At 40.7% G+C, this 23,926-nt stretch overlaps 1 protein-coding gene and 1 long non-coding RNA gene across 8 annotated transcripts in view; one reads left to right on the forward strand and one right to left on the reverse strand.

Moving 5' to 3' along the window:
• The window catches only part of NELL1 (neural EGFL like 1), a 768,366-nt gene that overhangs the window by 247,292 nt on the left and 497,148 nt on the right, over nucleotides 1-23,926 (forward strand). For all 7 annotated transcript variants that reach the window (XM_053266636.1, XM_053266637.1, XM_053266634.1 and 4 more), the window contains exons 10-11: nucleotides 5,287-5,360; nucleotides 11,432-11,531. In XM_053266636.1, coding sequence (XP_053122611.1) covers nucleotides 5,287-5,360; nucleotides 11,432-11,531 — 174 coding nt within the window. The remainder of the gene's footprint in view (nucleotides 1-5,286; nucleotides 5,361-11,431; nucleotides 11,532-23,926) is intronic.
• Nucleotides 12,260-18,336, reverse strand: LOC128332345 (uncharacterized). Its single transcript, XR_008310646.1, has 3 exons — nucleotides 18,157-18,336; nucleotides 17,606-17,675; nucleotides 12,260-12,536 (listed from the first exon to the last, which is right to left on the reverse strand). It is a non-coding gene; the product is annotated as an uncharacterized LOC128332345 (long non-coding RNA).

Genomic DNA, 23,926 nt, shown 5'->3' on the forward strand with positions numbered 1-23,926 from the left:
TAATTCTTCCAATTCAGGATGTGGTTTTGAAATCAGAACTGATTTTAAGGCAAAGTCTGAGGATTCCCAGCTCTCCCCACTACTATCTTATGATAAACGTAAAGAAGATTACATTAGACTGGAAAGATTTAAAGTGTTTTCATTTTATAAAATATTTAAGATATATTTCTATAATTTTAATTTAGATTAATTATGGAATTGTGTGTGTGTGTGTGTGTGTGTAGATAGATACTTAGCTATGCATTTGTTCTAAATGTATATTTCTCATTTGGAATATTGTATTGGATTTTTTTCTTGATTTTTGTTTAATTGAATGGTAGTAGTTCTTTTTTGTCTAAATATATTCAAAAATAAATCATGTTTGTTAAAGTGTTAAAAAAAACAACCACCCTTCATCCTCCAGGGAAGCATAAACCAGGTTCCCATCCCCCCACCCCTTAAGATGGGATTCTATGTGTCATGGCTAGAAAATGCCTTGCAGAGCTATAACTCATGATAGAGTGGTGTATGACTTTAACAGGTCATACTCATGAGGACAGGGCTTTCTCAAGCAAAGCTTAGTGAAGGTGCTGCTGGTCCTTGTATGCTTTTGTAGTTGACGCCTCCTAAATATATGCATAATTTAACTGCATCATCGAATGGTCTTGTGGTAGCAAGCATGACTTGTCCCCTTAGCTAAGCAGGGTTCACCCTGGTTGCATATGAGTGGGAGACTTGATGTGTGAGTACTGTAGGATATTCCCCTTAGGGGATGGAGCCGCTCAGGGAAGAACAGAAGGTTTCAAGTTCCCTCCCTGGCTTCTCCAAGATAGGGCTGAGAGAGATTCCTGCCTGCAACCTTGGAGAAGCCACTGCCAGTCTGTGTAGACAATACTGAGCTAGATAGACCAATGGTTTGACTCAGTATATGGCGGCTTCCTATATTCCTGTGATGGGGACAGGAAGCGAAGAATTTCACAGTGAAGCAGGCAGCCTGGATGGAGAGGTGCTGGAGCTGTGAGACACGAAGACAAGTCGGCTGGGATGGAACAGGACAGGACTGGGGACTTTCAGTAGACTAGCAAGGGCAGGAAGAGTCTGCCCTCTGAGAGACTCTTCCTGCCCTCACTAGTTGATTTGCTTCTGCTTCCCAGAAGGGGAAAGCTTCTTATTTGTTTCTGCTTCCCAGAAGGGATGGTACAGGGAACTAAGTGGGTGCGGGATGTACAGAGTTATTTTTATATTGCAATAGGAACATAGGAAACTGCCATATACTGAGTCAGACCATTGGTCTATCCAGCTCAGTATTGTCTTCACAGGCTGGGCAGCGGCTTCTCCAAGGTTGCAGGCAGGAATCTCTCTCAACCCTATCTTGGAGAAGCCAGGGAGGGAACTTGAAACCTTCTGCTCTTCCCAGAGCGGCTTCATCCTGCATTGCAATATAAAAATAACTCTGAGACATCCCGCACCCATTTAGTTCCCTGCACAAAGACACATACACACAGACCCATTCTGGGAAGCAAAAAATTGCATAACCTGTGGGATATATGCGTGAAAACGTTGTATATCTGTTGCTCCCTTTGGAGCAATTTCCCTTCCAAACAGCAGTTGCAAATTGAACTACTATGAACCATGTGCTTCCCCCTCCCCTTTAAATTCCTAGGCTATTTCTTGTGCACAGACATTAGATAGCTCTAATAGATGAAATAGTTAATATATGTTGGGAAAACGGTGCTTGTAGTTGATTTTGAAAACAGATCTTTGCTCATTTTCGTTGTTGCTGTTGTGCTACTGTGCTGTGAAGTTTAGAAATTGATAACTCAACATATGGGAATTTCCAGAAGCCAAGCAAGACTGCTACAGACAAGAATTGAGTATCTTGTAAAATGTGGTGTTCCCTTGTCGTTTTTGTGCCACTCATCTCCCCTCCCTCCTCCCCTGGCCTCTCTTCTGATGCTCAATACTACATTTTTTTCTCTTATCTTTCACCACAAACCTTGCTAAAAGGTTCCTTTTAGGATTCTTGCTAAAAGAATCCATTGTCGATAACTCAAAAGTTTAAATGTAATGTGAAAGGCTGAAAGGTGGCTGAGAGGTTTTGCTACCCTTATGCAATATTTGAGAATTCCGAAAAGGGAAATGTGTTAAAATAGAATTTTAAAATGGTGTTTTTTACTACCCATTTGTTACTTGATTTAAAGATTATATGTACTGTAGCCATTATGACTGCTTTCAAGAATGCATTACGTCATTACGAACCAAGCAACGTTTGGATACCGCAGTTTAACAAATGGCAAGGAATTTACCAGGTTGTACTAATGCAATAATGCAACCTGGTAAATTCTTCTGACTATATCAATTCAAAGCATATGCACCTTATGAAGAGTCTTCTCCTTGTGGGAGGAGAGCTGGTCTTGTGGTAGCAAGCATAAATTGTTCCCATTGCTAAGCAGGGTCTGCCTTGGTTGCATTTGAATGGGAGCCACATGACCACTTGTTGGAGGAGAGCTGGTCTTGTGGTAGCAAGCATAAATTGTCCACTTTGCTAAGCAGGGTCTGCCTTGGTTGCATTTGAATGGGAGCCATATGACCATGTGACCACTCTAAGATATCCCAAGGGCCGCTCTAGGAAGAGCATCTGAGGGAATCCCTGGCATCTCTAAGATAAGGCTGAGAGAGTCTCCTGCCTGCAAACCTGGAGAAGCCGCTGCCAGTCTGTGTAGACAATAATGAGCGAGATGGACCAATGGTCTGACTTGGTATATGGCAGCTTCCTATGTTCCTAACCCATGAAGTAAGAACGTCCAAGCTATTCTCTTTTCTTATTGCATCATATAACTGAGTTAATATGTATTCCATTGCCAGTAATGATTTCTGCTATTAGGAACCAGTAACCCCAAAGATTCTGAGGTGTTTTAAATGGATAAATAGTTTTAAAGAAAAGCACCTGAGGACCTATCATTGCAAGTGTGGGTTTGTGCTCTGTTCATGTTGCATTTATATATTTTTGCCTCAGGTAACCATTAAATAAAAACAGATACTTGCAGGTCCTCAGAAAGCAAAATCGCTTTCCTGACCTTGTTTGTTACTAGCAACCACTGTAAATGAGTTGGCTCTACATGATGAAGCATTATTTATGGGTCTGTAGTTTTTAATGTAAGTATGCTAGAAAGCTGTGTTGCATTCTTAGAAGTTCTCAAAGCGAAGAAATAACCAAGCAACGGAATTCCATGTGACCCACAGCAGTATGGTTCAAATGTTACAGGTGGCTCAGAGATCTAGAGGCATTTTTAAAAATTGTACTCCTTAGTTTGCAAAGAGAACTGGCAGGGCTTTGATTGGACAGTAACAGTCTACTAGACCTTTGAAAAGCCAGCTGAAAATAATTACTCAGGTTTAATTGATTAGAAATATGTGAAGAGTAAAAGACATGACATTAAGCTTTCTAATTTGAATTATTTGATTTCTAAAGTCTGGCGGTGTTTCTGGATCCAAACCTCTCTCTGGTGTCCCAGGTGGAGGCAATGGCCAGTGGTACTTTCTGTCAGCTTTGGCTGCTACACCAGCTGCGTCCATTTCTTGAGATGAACAACCTCAGAACAGTGGTACATATGCTGGTAACCTCCAGACTGGACTTCTGCAATGCGCTCTATGTGTGGCCACCTTTGTGTGTAGTCCGGAAACTGCAGTTGTTACGAATGCGGCGGCCGGGTTGGTCTCTGAGTCATCTTGGAGAGACCATATTACTCCTGTGTTGAAAGAACTGCACTGGTGCCAGTATGTTTCTGGGCAAAATACAAGGTGCTGGTTATAACCTAAACAGCTTAGGCCCTGGGTTTTTAAGAGAACGTCATCTTCACCATGAGCCCCATTGCCCATTGAGATCTTCTGGAGAGGTATGTCTATGGTTGCCACCAGCTCATCTGGTGGCTACTTGGGGACGGGCCTTCTTCATTGCTGTCCCTGGGCTTTGGAAAGCACTCCCTGTTGAGATAAGAGCCTCTCCATCTCTGGAAACTTTTAAAAACGCACTGAAGACATATTTGCTCACCCAGGCTTTTAATTAGATTTTATAGTTTTCATACTTTTAATGTTGGGTTTAAAATGATTTTAATGTTAATGATTTCAATGTTTTATATGATTTTAATTGTAAACCGCCCAAAGTTTTGGGCAGTATACAAATATGTTTGAATGAATGAATGAATGAATGAATGAATGAATGAATGAATGAATAAATCTGTCCATAGAACAGTTGAAGCTAAATTTATCATAAAACTCCGAAGCTATATTTAATGTTACAGGTGCTCTTCAAAGTGGATCTTAGCGTGAAGGCATCCTTTTTCATTTGCTTTTTAACTCTGTTTTTCTGACAGTGATTCAGTTTAGACAGCTAATGAATACTTATGTCTCTTTGATTTACTCCTACAGTTACACAGTTGCAAAGTTTTGTAGTTTTTCACCTGTCTTGAAACTGTAGATTTAATCAGAATCCATATATTTAGGGGCAGAGCTACTTGTGTTGGAGGGTGTCCAAAAAACATGGCTCCTTCCACCCCAGAGCCTCCCTCTCTCACTGCCTCCCTCCAGCTGACCAGTCACTCAGGCTGTTCCTGCCACTTGCACATCTCACTGTTGGTGTTGCTGCCATTTGTGCACTTCACACGCACAACTCCTGCATGCCTACCCCGTACTCTTGCCTCCTGCTTCCTCTGCCTCCACTCTTCCATCACCACTATTTGTCGCAGCAGGAAGAGCTGGCAAGCAGTGGGGCAGGAGTTGCATGTGGGTTCGTTGGGGGGGGGATCACCCGTGTCTGTGCATCACGGATGGGAGTGCCATGTGCTGTGGGGCGAACACAGCCTCCCTATATTGTGACTTGTTGCTCAGCAAGTCCACCTAGTTCTGTAATATTTTGGATAGCTCATACAGGCATACCTTAATACAGATGTACTGTGGCTGATCTACAGAACATCGCTGCCATGAGTAATTCTGTTAATGAATTGGGTTCAATATCTACTCTGTTCTGCTATTACTTCAGGTCACTAAATAGCCTAGTATGTCAGTATGAGTGGAGAAATGCTTCAAGATAATGGTTTTTGTAATGAATTTACTATTACAGTCAAAATAAATGAGAACAATTAACACTGACTGCATCTGAAAGCAAAATGACTCAATCATATTTACTGCAGCGTATATATATTTACTTTAGCAATATTGTTTTTTACTGAACTGTATAATTTATATGCACTTACTACTAAATACTGATCTCCCCCCCCACCCTTTTTTTGTTTTTGTTTTTTATTCTAGCTAAGTGCATCTATGGAGGGAAAGTGTTGGCAGAAGGTCAGAGGATTTTAACCAAGATCTGCAGAGAATGCCGTGTAAGTTGTTTTTTTAAAAATAACCTTCTAAGGGTACAAACTATGCGTGAACCCATTAAACTCAGTGGCTCACAAGTTCCATAGTGTTAGAAGTGCAAAACAGAAACTGAGGCTGCTTCGGAGCTCAGAGGGATTGTTGCTGAGCAGCCAAATATGGATGGGAGAGGTGGGGAGTAATTTTTGCTGATCTCTCTCCAGCTCTAAAAGTGCTGTTTGGCTGCCAGGAATATGTCCTGAGTTAAGCACTGTCATTAGTGTTTACAGGCTTAACTTTTGCTGGATAACAACTGCATCCCCTGTGGATCAGGACTGTGTGTTTTTTGCATGCGGGGGGGGGGGTTTGGGAGGGATTTAACTACACAACGCTCAGGGACATATTTCTGGACAGCAAATAGCACCAATGGGAGGTAGTGGAAATCAGCAAACATCACTTCCCCCTCCTCCCCAGCATGCTCTGTTCCTTGACAAAACTTCAGCTGATCTTGGAGCAGCCTCATTGTCCAGGGATACAACTCTCTTATGGAAATGTTTGGCTGCTCATTGTATCAGCCAGTGTTTCTTTTCAAACCATATAACCCCGTGTATTAGAAAGGAGCATTATTGCTAAATATTTGTTTGTTATCTCTCTTTGTAAACCACCCTGAGCCATTTTTGGAAGGGCGGTATAGAAATCGAATTAATAATAATAATAATAATTATTATTATTTCAGACTACATTTATTTTTATAGTATACTAACATATATATTCAAAATACCTTTGTTCACCTTTCAAACAGAATCTCTTGTCATGAGAAATTTGTACTTTTAAAAATATATCTTTAGCACTTTGCTTCTTAACACAAATACATTTGGGGGGGAAATGTTAATCATTAAGGTGCCTTGAGGCTCTCTTTTTTTTCTTTGCTGCAACAGACTTTACTCAGCTATCCCCTTGGAAACAGTCATTTGGAAAAGACCATCATTTTATGTGTATTATGAGTTACAGACCATAATGAACAAAATAGCACAAATTGTGCTATTAATGGAAACTAGCTGGGCCAGGCACAGAACATCTGCACCTCTGGTTCTTGGCCCCTCGTTCTCAGCCCTCCCCCCTCCAATGTTTTTTTTTCTCTGCCTGGCTGCTGGCCAATTCTTCTGGGTGCGCCTCAGCCAATCAGGTGCCTCTGCTGCCCAGCCAATCAGCTGGGTGCCGGGACGCACATTCCAAGGCACACCCAGGAGAATTAATATAATAGACAGTCAAATGCTAGGTCGAATGCATGATTGAAAACAGCTTGCTGAACAGAATGAAAGCTATATTTTGTTTTGTGTAGGGTCTCCCCACCCCAATGACCTGATCCTCCATTGATGCAGTTATACATAGGATTTCCGTACCATTGAAAAAGAACAATCTGTTTTCTTGCTCTAGCCATTGTAAAAGTAGTGGATTATGACCCTTTTTATGCTGATGCAAATATTTTTTCAGCAAAACATGGTAATCAGTGGTTTTGGACAGAAGTCCTTTGCTCTGCCCAGTTGTCAAGAATAAGGTCTAGAATACTAGATCTAGTGACATGAGCCTTTCCCAACCGCTCTACTTAGGATCAAGCTGGCCATCTAAGAGCAGGATCAAATGCTGATTGTACTGTATCTTGGATAAGCACTTAGCCGTACATTTTTTTGTATCTCAGAAGTATTTATGACTCCTAAAAAAAATGCTGGCTTTTAAAACAAAAGCTTCCAATGTCTGTCTTTCACATGCAAAGGAAAAGAGAATGGGGAGTACATAGACCCAAGGTTTGCTGAAGTTCTTTCACAACTGTTTAAACCAAGAATAAATATCTGAATTGGGCCTAGTTAGATAGAAATGTTTAGAACGTTTCTATATGTTCTAAATATAAGTAATTGTGCATGACAGTGGGTATTTCCTTTATCATGGCACTTTCATGGTAAATTTTTTTTCCAGTTACATTCTGGGAAGCAAGAATGACTTCTGTGCTTGGGCACTTTAGTGTAAAAAATGATGGTGGCCCTTGCAGATTAAACAGTCAGTTGGAATGATTACTTTGTCAGATTTAGTATTTGTAGGTCTCTGATTCTCTATTGACAACCAATGGAATACATCAGATCTGCTTGTGCTGGTCAACGACCGTAATAAAGATTATTATTATTATTACATCAGATCTGCCAGCTGTGGTCTACTGAACTTTGCCTGTTTCTTTCTCTCTTCCTTGCACTATCTGTTCTGATCCTAGTGGCTGCTGCAGTTTAGGCTGCCTCATATTAAGGGTTATCCGGTAATAAAATGTTAATTAAAATTGCAAACTTGTCATTTGCAGAAACTAGTACAAAAGATATTTTTTGTCTTACTCATGTACTGGATATTGTAGCCTGGTCATTTGCACTCAGTTAGATAGATTGCGGCAGAGAAAGTAAATACATACAAAATCTCTGCACTCTTGTCACAGTACAGTTGTGATGTATCACATAGATAGATATAGGTGACACATAACTTTGAATCACAACTGTGTGATCCTGGATTATTGACTGATGGCTTAATTACACCTTTCACCAATCATCTATGCAGATTTGGTGGCTGATGCAATGCTATAATAGGTGGTTTGCTGATTACTTTAGAAAGATGTTCAGAGCTGGCTAATAATTTAGAAAGATGTTCAGAGTTGTTTTCTCTTATTGCTTGGTGATAGCAATAGAAATGGAACTGCAGAATGGAAATTGACCACAAATAAGATGTATTGAACTTTGGTGGTGGTTCTTTTACCATTGTAGAGAAGTTGCTCTGGATGCTTGTTGGATGTTCAAGTCAATCATATGCATAGGATAGCCTGTTTGTAGAAGATGTCTTTTAGGTTCATTGGTTCCTTTTAGGTAATTACCATTCTTGTTAAAAATACATTTGATTCTAAGAGATAAGCTGTAGATTATGTGTCATTTAATATATTTGGAATTCCAAGATTTTTCAGTTATGGTAGTTATGGACATTTCGTAATTTGGTTTGTTGTACAGATACGTTTTTATTTTGTTGTAGTCAGTAGTGAGAAGTGAGTAGTGAGAAGGATATCAAGGGACAGGACGCTTAGATTTTCATTGGTCCACTGCTGTAAAAATGTGTGATTGTTGGAAGGATGGAGCTGATGTAATATTTAAAGTTTTCTAAATTTTCTTTGCCAGTGTTCCAGATCATGAAGATATCATTGAAGTAACACCATTAAATAAGTGGTTTTTGTGTAGCCTTCTCTAGGATGTCCTGTTCAAGTTTTCCCATGAATAATTTTTCATAGGAGAGGGCCATGCAAATGCCCATTGCTGTACCTTGAAGCTGTTAAATAGTGTTTTTCATTGAAAATGAAGCTATTACAAGTGATAACTCGCATGGCAAAAGTACTAATAACCTCTGAGGATGGATCATAAGAATTTCTGCTATTAAGGAAATCACTGAGGGCTTGGATGCCATCAGTATGTGGAATATTAGTTAAAAGGATATAGTATCCAGTATAATGAGTAAGATACTCCTGTCAATTTGATATTGTCTGTTTATAGATATATTATAAAGCTGAATGGGATGAAACTTCCAGAGATAGCAGATCATTGTTAGGGTTGATGGCACACCCTTGTTAGAGCTCGATACCACCACAATATCATGTAAAGATGCTATAATTTCTGAGAAAAAGGTGCAATCCCCTCCCACTTCTAACATTTCTGTTTTGCTTAGGTGCTTGGATCCTTGCTTTACCTGGATGCTTAAAGTCATTGATAGCCAATCTGAGATTACTTTGTCTCCCAAAGTTACACGCTCATATGTGATAGGGTTTCAAAGAAGGAAGCATCCCCACTTTTCCACAATTTGGCTTTGCCTGGGATGCTTTGCACCTTGCAAGCATTTGTCCCAAGATCCACTAGAAAAAGGGAAGGGTTTAGCCCAAGACATCATCTAATATATTATTCATATGTCCCTCCCTGAAAGCACTGTGACTGGAAATTAAGGAAGATGAACCAATAGCATCATGTTTCTATTGATGTCATTTAGCCTGTGAAGATGTTCAAGCAGTGGCTAGCTACTGATGACAGTTAGATAAATTCTCCGACCCCCAGCATTATCTATCTATGGAACATCACCAGATTCAAAAAGAAACAAGCTTTGGATCAAACAGGAGGAAAGAAGAAGCCATTCGATCCTCCAGTGTAGAAAATATCTAGTTTTGTACTGGATTAACATATCTGTATCAGGAATGATTTGAGGCAGAAATCATACAACATGGGCTGTACCAAACTGAAAACTGTTATTGTTCCACTTCAATGCATAGACCAGTTGGTTACAAAGGAAACCAGCAAATGAAAATGTGGCCTTTGATAGCAGGACAGGGAAATGTGGCATTCTGGAGTAGGAATGTGCATGAATTAATTTTTTATTTAAATTTGTACTCAAATCACCTCAATTTGTTTTGAGTCCGAATCTGCCCCCCGAATCATCCTGGATTTGATGTGTACCCAAATTTTCCTAATAGATTTGGATTTTTAAAAAAGGGTTCCAGGGCCAAAAGAGTGGGGTGGGTGGTAGCGCCCAATGGCTGCCTCCAGATTTCAAAGAAATTGGGCAAAAGGGTGATTTTTAAAGAATTTTTGAAGTTTGTACATCTTTAAGCTTTTCCCCATAGGGAATAATGGGGATTTCAGCAGCCCCATAACTCAACTTGGGGGCACCAGGGTGGCCCAAAGCAATTGGTGGTGTAGTGCACATAGGGTGCCAACCACCCCCAAACCCACAAGCCCTGTTGTTTCTGAGGTGTTCTGAGAGTAGATTCTGAGGTGTTCTGAGATCCTCTGTCCTCAGAAATATCAAAACCCGATGCCCCATGGGTTTGGGGGTGGTTGGCACCCTATGTGCACTACACCACCACTCGCTCTGGACCACCCTGATGCCTCCCAAGTGGAGTTATGGGCTGCAAAAATCCCAATTATTCCCTATGGGGAAAAAGCTTAAAGATGTGCAAACTTCAGGAATAGTTTAAAAATCACTCCTGTCCCCAATTTCTTTGAAAACTGGGTGGTAGCTTCCTTGTACCCATTGGACATTACCACCCACCACAGCCCACTCTGGGACACCCTGGTGCCCCCCACGTGGAGCTATAAGGTTGCTGAAATCCCTATTATTCCCTATGGGGAAAAGCTTAAAGATGCACCAAATTCAACAATTATTTAAAAATCACTCTGTGTCCCAATTTCTTTGAAATTTGGGTGATAGCTTCCATCCATTGGGCACTACCACCCAACCCATTTTGGCCACAAAATGAAGGTCTGAATCTCTGAATTTTTGGGGTTCAAATCTGGGGTGATTTGTTTTATACTCAAATCTGGGCAATTGAGGATAGGGGTGATTTTTTTTGTCTACACCTCACTCAAATTAGCCAGATATTTGTACCTGAAACGTTTCGCACATCCCTATCTTGGAGGCAGGACTCCACCAGTCACTGAGGACATGAAGGCTTGACTTACATTTTCTTTGAGTCAAGATTTTAAGGACTGAATTGCAATCCTCTGTTTTTGTGTATATGTTTTGAAAGCTAAACATGGCATACCTTTTAGATGGCAAATGTTAGGCATATGCAACATTTAGTGCATTGTGCAGCATGGTGACTTGATCACTCTGAGTGAAGTCATGAAACATATAGTACTTATTTATTTTGTAGTCTGTCCGTCATCCTTGAATCCAAGGAAGTGTTAAAAAGAATTGAAATGCTGCTCAGATGTTTGAACGAATTTCTAAGGTAACCGGCAATGGAAGACTTAAGTCCTGCAAATGGTTAAACAGATTACAGAAAGAGGAAGCAACTGTACAATCTTGAATTTAACAGTATTGCTCTTTCTTTTAAAACTGTGGGAATAGAAATGTCCAAGTGGATTAAGTCAGTATTTGAAGTTATGGTGTAAGAATGTATTTAGCTTACTGCCTGTCATTTTACTACTGTTGTTGGTGAACATCACTGGTACTGTAGTCTTAAAAACTGTGTGACTATCCTGTCACTTTCATTTTCATCAATGTCACTCTTTAAAACATTATTTATTTGCAGAATGGAATCTTAGTAAAAGTAGCAGAGACCTGTCCTCCATTGAACTGCTCAGAAAAAGATTACATCCTCCCAGAGAACCAGTGCTGCAGTGTTTGCAAGGGTAAGCAGGAGACTGACGGATGCCTGATAAACTTTATTCCTGACAGTGTTGCTCGCTTAAGAGAGTGTTGGGTTTATATTTGGGAGACTTCCCCTAGGATTTATGGTGTTTCTTTGGACAAGTTGTTATGTCTAAGGAAAATTATCAATTTGTAAAATCAAACACTTGTAATAGCAGTAAAAAAATTAAGCCCCCCTTGTAAGGGTTGTCATCAGGTTGAACACAATTTGGATCATACAGCATTTGCAACTCAGAAGCCAATGTTGTAATTTTACTTTGGAGGAACTATAGTTTGAGACGCACTACAGAAATATCCTTTATTTTTTAGGTAATATCATACAAATTTGTTGATTTCTAATTATATGTGTGACATCTTTTTTTTAAAAGACGTGCTTTTAATTTGTTAGTATTCTCAGTTATAGCTGTACTCCAAACAGTGCAGCTGGTAATGAAATGAGTGGAATGAACTTGAGGCTATGGTGAGTAAAGTGATGGTTGCCAACACAATTTTGTGGCATAATTTTTCTTAATCATTTTTCTAATTCTTACTCTATTCCCATATATTTAAGTGTCAAGCAGCACTTCCTACTCACAACTGCTCCAAACATCTTGTTTCTTATAACCAGCTCTGCTTTGCTCCCCATACACAACTGTAAAGGCACATATACAATGATTCATAATGATCATGAGCAACTAAATTAATAGGTAAAGATCACTGCAGTTAAAGAATGGTTTATTTAAAATGTAATCAACGCGAGACTATAGAACAGTGTAACAATTTCTTGATTGCAGCTTAATCATTTTTTGTGATTTGTCATCCTTGCAAAATTTACTGCTATATTATGGGTGATTATTATGTTACTTTCAGTGACAGCAGTGATTGTGCATTTTCTTCCAGTGGGTGCCCAACTAAAGATTCACAAAAGCATTTTATATTGTTGCTATTTAGTTTCTTGAACATTCTGTCAGGCTTTCCAGACCTAGGTTATTTAATCAGCTTTGTATCTGAGAAAGAAGTAGGTGATGAGACAATGAGAAATAGTTTCTGGTCAAACATTTTTGAATAAGTAATTGTTATTCTGTATACTAAAATAGTTTGTCTGATAGCTTTAGACTGACCTAAGTGGGCAATCAGTATAGAATTAATTCACTGAGCTGAAATGTGTGTGTTAGTGATGGTGGTAAGGAAAGTGCAGTGGTATTGTATGAAATAGGTTTATAATTTCTTCAGCAGGCACTTCAATTAGCATATTTTTCATTTTTCTCTGCCTGGCCTCAAGACTAGACTCAGGTTATTTCTGTATAAAGGAAATGGAAACAGTTATGTTTTTTCAATTGCAAAATCAAACATTTCTTGTGCATTGCTATGGGACTTTGAGTTACTTGTATGTTCTAGTTGTATGAAGTCTTGGATGTTGAAATGTGTGAACTTAATGGGTTTGCATGTAGAAATACAATAACAGGGACTACAAATTTACTAAGCTCTTTCAGATATTACATTTTGGAACAATGCTTAAGTACAAAACACATGCTTGAAGTTTCATTTATGAATTGTTCACATATATAAGTTGAAGCTTTTACTTGGAAGATACATGTGACAGCATGATGAAATTGTTTCACCCAGAGCAGGCAGGCTTCCAGAGAGATCACAACTTAATAGATCACTGTATCACCTTGAAGGCCTTGATCCAGAAATATGTTGTGTTTATTGACCTTTCATCAGCATTTGACACTATTGACAGATCTAGATTGCTGGGAAAGCTTAAGTGGACTGACATTGACATTCAGCTTCTCAGGTTACTGATTGAACTGCCCTCTAATCTCACAGCCAGGGTGAGAGTGGGCCAACAAGGATCACTATCGCACCCCATTTTATTAAACAGAGGAGTCAACAGGGCTGCCTATTGGCTCCCTTTTTATTTTTTATATCAATGATATAGTACAGGTCACGAAGTCTCAGAAATTCTTCTCCCCCTCACTTAATGGGTGCAAAGTCTCGATCTTGATGATGTGACAGTTATATCTTGTGTCAAGATTGAAATTGCTGGTCAGACTGACCAACAGCAAAGAGGAGAACATAGGAACTTGGGAAGTTGCCATATACTGAGTCAGACCATTGGTCTATCTAGCTCAGAATTGTCTTCACAGACTGGCAGTGGCTTCTCCAAGGTTGCAGACAGGAATCTCTCTCAGCCCTATCTTGGAGAAGCCAAGGAGGGAACTTGGAACCTTGTCCTCTTCCCAGAGTGGCTCCATCCCCTGAGGGGAATATCTTACAGTGCTGAGGATCAGCTACAATAAAACAAAAGTGGCAGGTTTTGGTACCAGTAGAATCAAACACAGATGGACAATAAACAGCAAATAGAGCAATGCTCCTCTTTTAAATATTTGGGTGTCTCCTTTCAGAAATCTTTAACTTGGTTAGTCAGTCTTAATGCAGCCCTGTTAACTGCACTATGTACAGTGGAGATCATTTAAAAATTCTTCTCAGATGGGGCGGGGGGGGGGTGTCAATTAATAGCTCCTGTACTCAAAATATTTCAGGGCAAAATAATTACACAGCTTTTGTATGAGGCAGAGATTTGGGGGTGGAATGTGAAAGTGAGTGAGAAATTAGAAATAATCCAGAATAGTTTCCTCAGGAAAATTCTGGGCTTCCCCCAGGCACCCCGCTGCACATCTAAGAGTGGAGGTGGGGCTGCCCTCAATCTCTGTTAGAGTCCATCTGATACTGCTAAAATATTTTAAGAAACTTGATGCTATTGGCACCATCAAGAAGGAAATCGGTGGGCCAAAATGCTATCTCATATCCTACAAATGTACTCTCTGTCTTCACTAGAAGAACTTGTCCTGGAGTAGGTGGGGGAAATCCATGATTGGCTCCTTGAGTAGGATGTCTGCTGAGATGTTGGTTTGGCCCAACATTCAAAGTTCTGCCTGTGGTATTCTCTCTAAAAAAACCCAGATCCACTTCATAGTACCTATTCAGCCTCACCAATGTACCACCTCCTTGCAAAAATATATAACTTATCCCTACAATCAGGCTCGGTATCGGAAGCCTGGAAAGTAGCAAATGTAACAGAAGTTTTCAAAAAGTGATAGAGGGGCAATCCGAGAAATTACGTTAATTTCTGGTTAGCTTAATGTCCATTCCAGGAAAACTGAGTTTTCACAAAGTAGGAAGTGGGGTTCCTCAGGGATCTGTACTGGGACAGGTGCTTTTTAATGTATTCATAAATGATTTAGAAGTAGGGGTAAGCAGAGAGGTGGCCAAATTTGCAGATGATACCAAACTATTTAGGGTAGTGAAATCCAAAACAGATTGTGAGGAGCTCCAAAAGGATCTCTCCAAACTGGGTGAGTGAGCGACAAAATGGCAAATGTGGTTCAGTGTTGGCAAGTGTAAAGTGATGCACATTGGGATGAAAAACCCCAACTTCAAGTATACGCTGATGGGATCTGAGTTGGTGACTGACCAGTATAGGGGTCGTGGTGGACAGCCCATTGAAAGTGTCGACTCAATGTGCGGCAGCTGTTAAAAAGGCTTTAGGTCCAAGAAATGGAAGTACTTTTTAACATAACACATAGTCAACTTTTGGAATTCTCTGCCACAAAATGTGGTGACAGCCAACAACCTGGATGGCTTGAAGAGGGGTTTGGATAACTTCATGGAGGAAAAGTCTATCCACGGCTACTAGTTGGAGGGCTAGAGGCCACCTCCAGCCTCCAAGGCAGGATGCCTCTAAATACCAGTTGCAGGAAAGTAAGAGCAGGAGAGAGGGCATGCCCTCAATTCCTACCTGTAGGCTCCCAGTGGCATCTGGTGTGCCACTGTGTGAAACAGGATGCTGGACTAGATGGGCCTTGGGCCTGATCCAGCCGGGCTATTCTTATGTTCTTAAGGAAGGTATTTACCATTTTACCTTTCCAAACCATGCCCTTGTCATATCTTGAGGGTAGATTTCACAAACTTCCCATGTAACCAGGGGCAAATGGAGGACATTAAATATTATCTCCTACACTGCTGCTTTTATGGAACAGTAAGAGAAAAACAATGGGTGAGATTATTGATACATTCACAGGTTCTGAAACAGCATGAGGCTGTCCTTAACCCTTTCTAACCACTCATTTGTCTGTACTTGCGCTGAGACATTGCTCGTATGCTTGCAGAATGCTTGCACACACTGCCCGTGTGCTTGCAGCTGGTGCTGAGACACTGTGGGGCTGGCGCCGGTAGTATCCCCACAATACACCATGCACTTACGCAGTGCATTGTAGGATTTCCGTGGGCCAGGATGATGCGTCCCTATCCCCGCAACTCAGTGCTGCATGTGGCAGGCGAAGACTGTCTGCTCACGCAATTTGCATGCCCAGCAACTCTCCAGGGATTGTCTCAGGGAAGGCAAGCTTCTGCTGTCTTTGCTGCCACCTGCCCTTAAGCCTGCACACTTGATTGTGAGAAAGGGCTCAATGTGTTAATTATTTGCTGGTGGATGTCTTTCCTTATGTTTGTTATCAAGTTGCCATTTTTGCTTTATTGTCTTTTAAAATTATGAAGAGAGCTGTATCTGCTAGCCCTGCTACACATCTAAGTTGTAGATCTAGGACTAGCACACTTATTCAAGTTGTACCCATCAGTGTTGTAACTACATAATTATATCTCTTCTTATTTTCATGCATGTTGTTTAACTAGTTGTTATGTGCTTTACTGTCTTATTATGTCATCTCTTTTTCTTTAAGCACGATGTATTAGCTATTATGTTTTATGTTTTCTTATGCTATTGATTGATAAATTTGTATACTGCCTTTCATTAAAACAATCTCAAGGTGGTTCACACAGAATAATTCGCAAGCATATAAGAATTACACAATTAAAATATTAAGCTAGAATATAAAAACATAGGTCTGATTAAAAAGATTTTAAATACAAGCACAATATAACCATACAAAATACAAAGCAGCAGCATCAGTGACAATCATATAAAAGCCTGGGTAAAAAGACAAGATTTTATGTTTTTTTCTTAAGCTTTCTTATGCTTATGTGTGTTATGACCTGTGTTTAGAACAGTAAGTTAGTTTACTTACATGTGACTATAGCCCTGAAAGAATTCACCTGAGTAAAAAATAAAATAGTCATTCCTTGTCAATCACTACAGTCATATCTCATCAATTCTTTAAAAGAACGTCTTCTTCACCATGAGCCCCACCGCCTGTTGAGCTCATCTAGAGGGATTCTCCTGCAGTTGCCACCAACTCGTTAGGCGGCTTCTTGGGGCCTTCTCCATTGTTGCCCCTGGACTTTGGAATGCACTCCCTGTTGAAATAAGAGCCTCCCCATCTCTAGCAATTTTTTAAATGGTGGTGAAGACACATTTAATCACCCAGGCTTCTAATTAGATGTATGGTTTAAATTTTTAATGCTGGTTTTAAATGATTTTAATGTCAATGTTTTTAATGTTTACATGATTTTAATTGTTTGATTTAGTTTTGATTTTAGCTGTTAAATTGATTTTAATTGTTTTTGTTTGTTGTAAGCCTCCCTGAGCCATTTTGGAGGGATAGTATATAAATCAATCAAATAAATCAAATCAAATCAAATCCCAGTTTTCCCAGTCGTGGATTTGAGTATCAACGACTGGGAAATTGTGACCACCCTTGCCAACCGTGACTCGATTATCCGTGGTTTGGCAAATTTTGTTTATTATTACAAACAGTTTTTAGGGAGATTTTTGAGGTTCGGGGGGTCATTTCCTGGGGTTGGAGGGATTTTTTTCTGTTCTTTACCTTGTTTTGTGTTCTTTTCTCGACTGCGATTCCCTTAACCCTATTTGCCATTGCTTTCAATGGCTTTCCAACTGCGAATCTGCCAACCGTGAGGGTTTCCTGGAACGGAACCCTTGCGGTTGGCAAGGGACAACTGTAGATAAAATCCCAGTAGCCTTTGGTTAATCCATTCAATGCTCTTGTAGTGAACTTCAGTGGCAAATGGCACAATATAGTTCTGACTTCATGAAGGAATACCCACATGCATATTACAGATGTAGAAAATGTTTCAAATATTTTGATAGACTTACAGTCTCTTTGGATTTCAGCTGCAGAAGATAGGAAATAAAGCAGAATTGTACCAGCAGGGCCATCATTGGACTAAAGAAGTAATAATAAACCTTTTGAGTATTAATCGATTAGGTAATTGATGAGATCACCATGTTTTTATATGAATAAAACAATTCTAAGGAACAACATCTTTTTGTTTGTATGCAATCTATCCATTTTTCTTGTGTGAGAGGAGGAATGCCTCTCCTAAGATACACGAGGAGACCTACATCAATATTTTAAGTACTTGAATTAAAATCTTTAATATATAATTAAAACAATGTTTCCTAATAAATGAATTTTTAATTCACTCTAAGTATACATGCTGCAACCCTACTCTTAATACTAGTATGTATCATTAGAGTTAATATTTGCTTGTTCACCGTTGTGCCATTTTGGCTGCTCTATTAACAGACTGGTTGAATAAACAGTCAAACATAAATGAAAACAAATTTCCATTTCAGCATAAATTACGCTGAATATTCTTCTTTTGGTGTACTTTTGTTGTAACATGGTGAGTGGTATCACTTACCAGCAGGCTGATTTGCAGCTTGCTCTTTGGTAACTAGACTGTTGCTGCATTGATTTCTGCATGTCTAAGGGCTGGCTCACATGTAGAATCAGCAACTTATGTTCAGCATGTAATCTCTCAACTGTTGCTAGCTATGCATAATAAGAAAAGTAACTTTTTAACCAAGAGTACCACATAAATGTCATCATTTCACTGCAATAATTTCATCACTTTTTGTCTGTATCAATTAAGCCTGTGCAGAGTCGGTTACCCGAATCAGATGGGTTCGGAGAGAATTTGAACCCGAACTTGCATGGCCAAGTTTGGACCAGATTTTTCCAACTCGCTTGGGGAAAAATGGAAGCTGCCAAAAAATTCCAGAGCTTCAAGTGGTGGCAAGAAGCTGCTTTTTTTTTTAAAAAAAAAGATCATGGTTGTGGGAGGGGGCATCACCTGCTTCCTGCCTGTGCAAATCCCATCCTTTAAAAAAAGGTTTAAAAAAATATTTTGCCCATTGTGACTCACAAGTGGCTGATTTCCAAGCTTTCCCTATGATTCTCTGATGTTACATCGCTTCTCCTTGGATTCTCTGATGTTACATAATTTCCCTGAGGCTCTCTGTTGTTATGTTACTCCCCCCACCCTCCGATTCACAGTTAGTATCTGCTGTTACTTAAAAAATATTTTTCCAAGTTTTTATGATCCCAACCCTGGTTCTGATTCCAATTCCGACGCTGACACTTGGAAGGGTCCAAAGGACCCTAAACCAGCATTTGTGGGGTCCGATCAGATCAGATTGAACTCAATCCTGACTTTTATATTTATGTACAGGCCTAGTACCAATAATAGAAAACTAGCTGGGCCGGGCGCAGAACATCTGTCCGCCGCCACTGCTTTCTTGCCCCACCCACCCTCCACCATTTTATTGCCCTGCCCTGCTGCAGTTTTGTTCCCCCTGCCATTTTGTTTCCTGCCTCTCACCTCTGGTGCTGCCGCTTTCCTCTTCCCCTGCTGGCAGCTTGCTCATGAACTCTCACAAGAGCTGCCACACATGGGATGAGCGATGGGTACGCAATATCTATCTATCTGTCTATCTATATCACACGTTACATTTACTCAAATGATCCCATACCTAGAGAATGGTCAGAAGGAATTACATAGAGAATAAAGGACTTGATTTACATGTCCATCCAGATCAATCCATGTTTACTTGAAAGTAAATCCTGCACAGCAGCATGACTTAATCCCTAGTAAGCCTGTATAGGACTACAGCCTATTTAATTTTGGGTTCTGGATTTTAGGCTCCTCTTTTATTTGAGATGTACCAAAGTGTAAGAACATATTTGGAAAGATATAGACCAAGCCAACTGTACCATTCTTCACCAACATGAAATGAGCTTATCTCCTTGTTCCCTGAAGCATGGAATATAATTACTATTATAATTAGTTTAAAATGATTAATGGGTAATTGTGCAATCAACTTAAAACACAAAATTTAATGTAGTGGAAGCAGTTTAAATAAAAACATAAGGATGCCCTCATCAGACGAAAGCCAAATGCACTAATATTTCACTAACAGTCTTGATAAAACTAAAAGATTATACTGATCTAATATTTAGAGAAGGAATAGAATTCTCTCTATATACAGTGAGGGAAATAAGTATTTGATCCCCTGCTGATTTTGTCCGTTTGCCCTCTGACACAGAAATGACCAGGCTATAATTGGAATGGTAGGTTTATTGTAGCTGTGAAAGACAGAATAACAACAAACAAACCCTCAAAAGCCCAGTGCCCAAAAGTCAGCGATGGATTTGCATTGTAGTGAGGGAAATAAGTATTCGATCCCCTATCAACCAGCAAGATTTCAGGCTCCCAGGTGTCTTTTCACTATATGCAGGTAACGAGCTGAGATGAGGAACACCCACTGTAAGGGAGTGCTCCTAATCCCAGCTTGTTACAGTACCTGTATAAAAGACACCTGTCCACAGAAGCAAGCAATCACTCAGCTTCCAAACTCACCACCATGCCCAAGACCAAAGAGCTGTTGAAGGATGTCAGGGACAAGGTTGTAGACCTGCACAAGGCTGGACTGGGCTACAAGACTATCGCCAAGCAGCTTGGTGAGAAGGTGACTACAGTTGGCACGATAACTCGCAAATGGAAGAAACACGAAATAACTGTCAATCTCCCTCGATCTGGGGCTCCATGCAAGATCTCACCTCGTGGAGTTGCAATGATCATGAGAACGGTGACAAAGCAGCCCAGAACTACACGGGGGGAACTTGTCAATGATCTCAGGGCAGCTGGAACCATAGTCACCAAGAAAACAATTGGTAACACACTACACCGTGAAGGACTGAAATCTTGCAGTGCCCGCAAGGTCCCCCTGCTCAAGGCAGCACATGTACAGGCCCGTCTGCAGTTTGCCAATGCACATCTGAATGATCCAGAGGAGAACTGGGCGAAAGTGTTGTGGTCAGATGAGACCAAAATCGAGCTCTTTGGCATCAACTCAACTCAACGTGTGTGGAGGAGGAGGAGTGCTGCCTATGAGCCCAAGAACACCATCCCCACCGTCAAACATGGAGGTGGACACATTATGCTTTGGGAGTGTTTTTCTGCTAAGGGGACAGGACACCTTCACCGCATCGAAGGGACGATGGACGGGACCATGTACCATCAGATCTTGGGTGAGCACTTCCTTCCCTCAGCCAGGGCATTGAGAATGGGTCGTGGATGGGTATTCCAGCATGACAATGACCCAAAACACACAGCCAAGGCAACAAAGGAGTGGCTCAAGAAGAAGCACATGAAGGTCCTGGAGTGGCCCAGCCAGTCTCCAGACCTTAATCCCATAGAAAATCTGTGGAGGGAGCTGAAGGTTCGGGTTGCCAAACATCAGCCTAGAAACCTTTCTGACTTGGAGAGGATCTGCAAAGAGGAGTGGGACAACATCCCTCCTGGGTTGTGTGCAAACCTGGTGGCCAACTACAAGAAACGTCTGACCTCTGTGATTGCCAACAAGGGTTTTGCCACCAAGTACTAAGACATCTTTTGTGAAGGGATCGAATACTTATTTCCCTCACTACAATGCAAATCCATCGCTGACTTTTGGGCACTGGGCTTTTGAGGGTTTGTTTGTTGTTATTCTGTCTTTCACAGCTACAATAAACCTACCATTCCAATTATAGCCTGGTCATTTCTGTGTCAGAGGGCAAATGGACAAAATCAGCAGGGGATCAAATACTTATTTCCCTCACTGTATCAGCAATCTAGAAGACATAATTTTCAATGTATGATTCCCCTTTTGGTAGTGTTTAAGCTCATTCACATGACCAGTCCTACTCAGTTAGGGCAGTACTATCCTGAGTAGGGCTGGTGATGAGAACCGCCGGAATAGTTCCTGATCCGGATGCTCTTCTGCTGGGTAGCCCGGCTTTGAAATCTGGGCTAAAAATGAGGTTGGCGGATACACACGGGCCTCCTACCTTACTGCCCGGGTGTATGGGCAAGCAGATTGCCGGCAGCAATTGCAATAATCAAGACCAGGGGAAGGAGTGGCCCAGCAGCAGTATCTTTCACAGTGCATCACTCTTCTTGTGCAGTGTGTTGTGGAATTCCTGGTGTCCGGGCTTCCTTCCCCTTGCCTCCCGCTTGCCATGCCACCTGCTCCCATGCCACTTATCTGGGCACGTAGGTGGTGGAGCTGCTGATCATGTGAGGTGGGAGGCAGGCAGACTCCTCCCGCCCCAGTGCATTTGGTTGTGTGAACCAACTTCTTTGTATTGCACATATTTTGAATAGGTTTGTTAAGTTATTCTATGTTTATGATCTCTGTCTGGGCAAAAACTTGTTCTTGATGTCTGTTCTGAATTGCTTGTTGTAGGTTGTCAGTCTCATCCAGCCGCGTGAGCTTAAGCTTTACCTATGCCACCAAGTAGACTTTTTGGTATCGTTTGGCTGAGTCTACTGAAACAGACTTCTAAACCTCTGTTTCTCTCCAAGTTATGTAGGGTGGCAATGCTTCTAAGTGTGGGATGGAGGAAAACAGACTGAAGCTACAAATCTTTAAATTCAAAATAAGAAAACTTTACTTTAAAATAGTTCAATTCAAAACAGTAATTCTTTTGGAAATTTTTAGTACATATGAGGCATAAGGAACAAATAAAACAGGAGAAAAATGCTTCCAATCTAATCTGCACCTATTAGTGTTACGCTAGCTCAGTGTCCTTACCCAGGAGTCTTCTAATAATCACCTTTAGTCAGCTTCTGCAGCAAGCCTGGCTTTCTTGACCTCAGGACTCTATCTTTCTATCAGAGGCATAACTAGGGAAAATAGTGCCTAGGGCAAACACTGAAATTGCTCCCCTGTCCAAACAGGAATGATGGGACTTGTAGTCAACAATATCTGGAAATCCCTGTTAAAAGGAACACTGTACCATCTAGACATGGCTGTTGATCAAAACCTGAAAACATGAGCCATCTCTGCAAAAGACTTAGAACAACAGTCAGGAGTTATGCGAGGATTCCAAGTGTCATTTTCTCTGTCTCATCTCATTCTTTTTTAAAAACATGACTTTGTCCTAGAGGATCACCTGCCCAAATAGCCACTAGCAAAATAGGGGAAGAAGAAGGTGGCTGGGGGTGGTGGTGGTGGTCTATAAACCAGTGAATGATTCCTGCCAGCCTTTGTCTTATGATGACTGTTGGCTCATGATGGGGTATATGTGCATTCACCACATGTGCTTACTTTGACACCAAGAGGGAGGAGGATACATTAGTTTGCCACACTAGAAAGAGGCATTTGCAACAGGAGCAGACAGCCAAGTTCTGCCAGGGCCAAAACCAGCCCCTGCCAGACTAAGAAATCCTTGTAATTTGCCCCTTCCTGTCACAAGCAGCAAGCTGTTCTTTTATTATTGACTCTAACTCTCAAATATCCCAGTCATGGATGGAAAATTCAGGGTCAATTTACAAGAGACACATTTTCTACATGGAAGTTTCTTCTGTGCAGGTGTTGTGCAGAAACCCATGTTTAGTGACCACCAGGGGCATAGCAAGGTTGGAATGGGCCAAGATGAGATTTTAAAATGGGCCCCTAGCCCCTCAAAGTCCAGGGCCTCCACACACCCCAGGCCTCCAAGAATTTAAGTCTGATATTTCAAAATAGGTATGCTGCCTGGAAATACATTTCACTGAATACACACATGCACATTTCACAGTATATAGTGATATACATTGAGTACTATATGTTTGTGCTACTTTTAATGCCTAGAACACACTAGCAACGCTAATTATTAAAATGGTCCCCTCGCTGCAGATTAGCAAAGGAGACTTTCAACCATGCAGGGTGAGCCTATGTTTGCTTTCCAGGAGGTTTTTCACATGAGGCTTTTAAAGCTCTTTCACACACATCTCCTCTGGAATGGAGGTGCTGCATTCACATGTTGGCCAGATTTACCCTGAAGTCCCTGCAAGTTTTTGGAGAGCAGTTCACACACAAGAAAAATAAAATAAAATAAAAGCACAGCACATGCTTCACAGTTCTCACTCAGACCTTCTGGGTTGCAAAACAACTTGAACATAAGTGCATTTATGAATGAATGAATGAATAAATAAATATTTGTTCCAGAAGTGTTTGTAATTTTCTGACATGAAACAAACCACTTATAGGCCTTTTTAGATAGTTTTTGTTTTTAAAGCAGCACATTTTTCAGTCTGTTTTAAATTAAATATTCAGAGACTTCTCAGTCTCGCCCCACCCCCCATATCAAAGCCCTATGGCAAGCAG

Source organism: Hemicordylus capensis, chromosome 1 (genome assembly GCF_027244095.1).
Source record: "Hemicordylus capensis ecotype Gifberg chromosome 1, rHemCap1.1.pri, whole genome shotgun sequence".
Taxonomy (NCBI): domain Eukaryota; kingdom Metazoa; phylum Chordata; class Lepidosauria; order Squamata; family Cordylidae; genus Hemicordylus; species Hemicordylus capensis.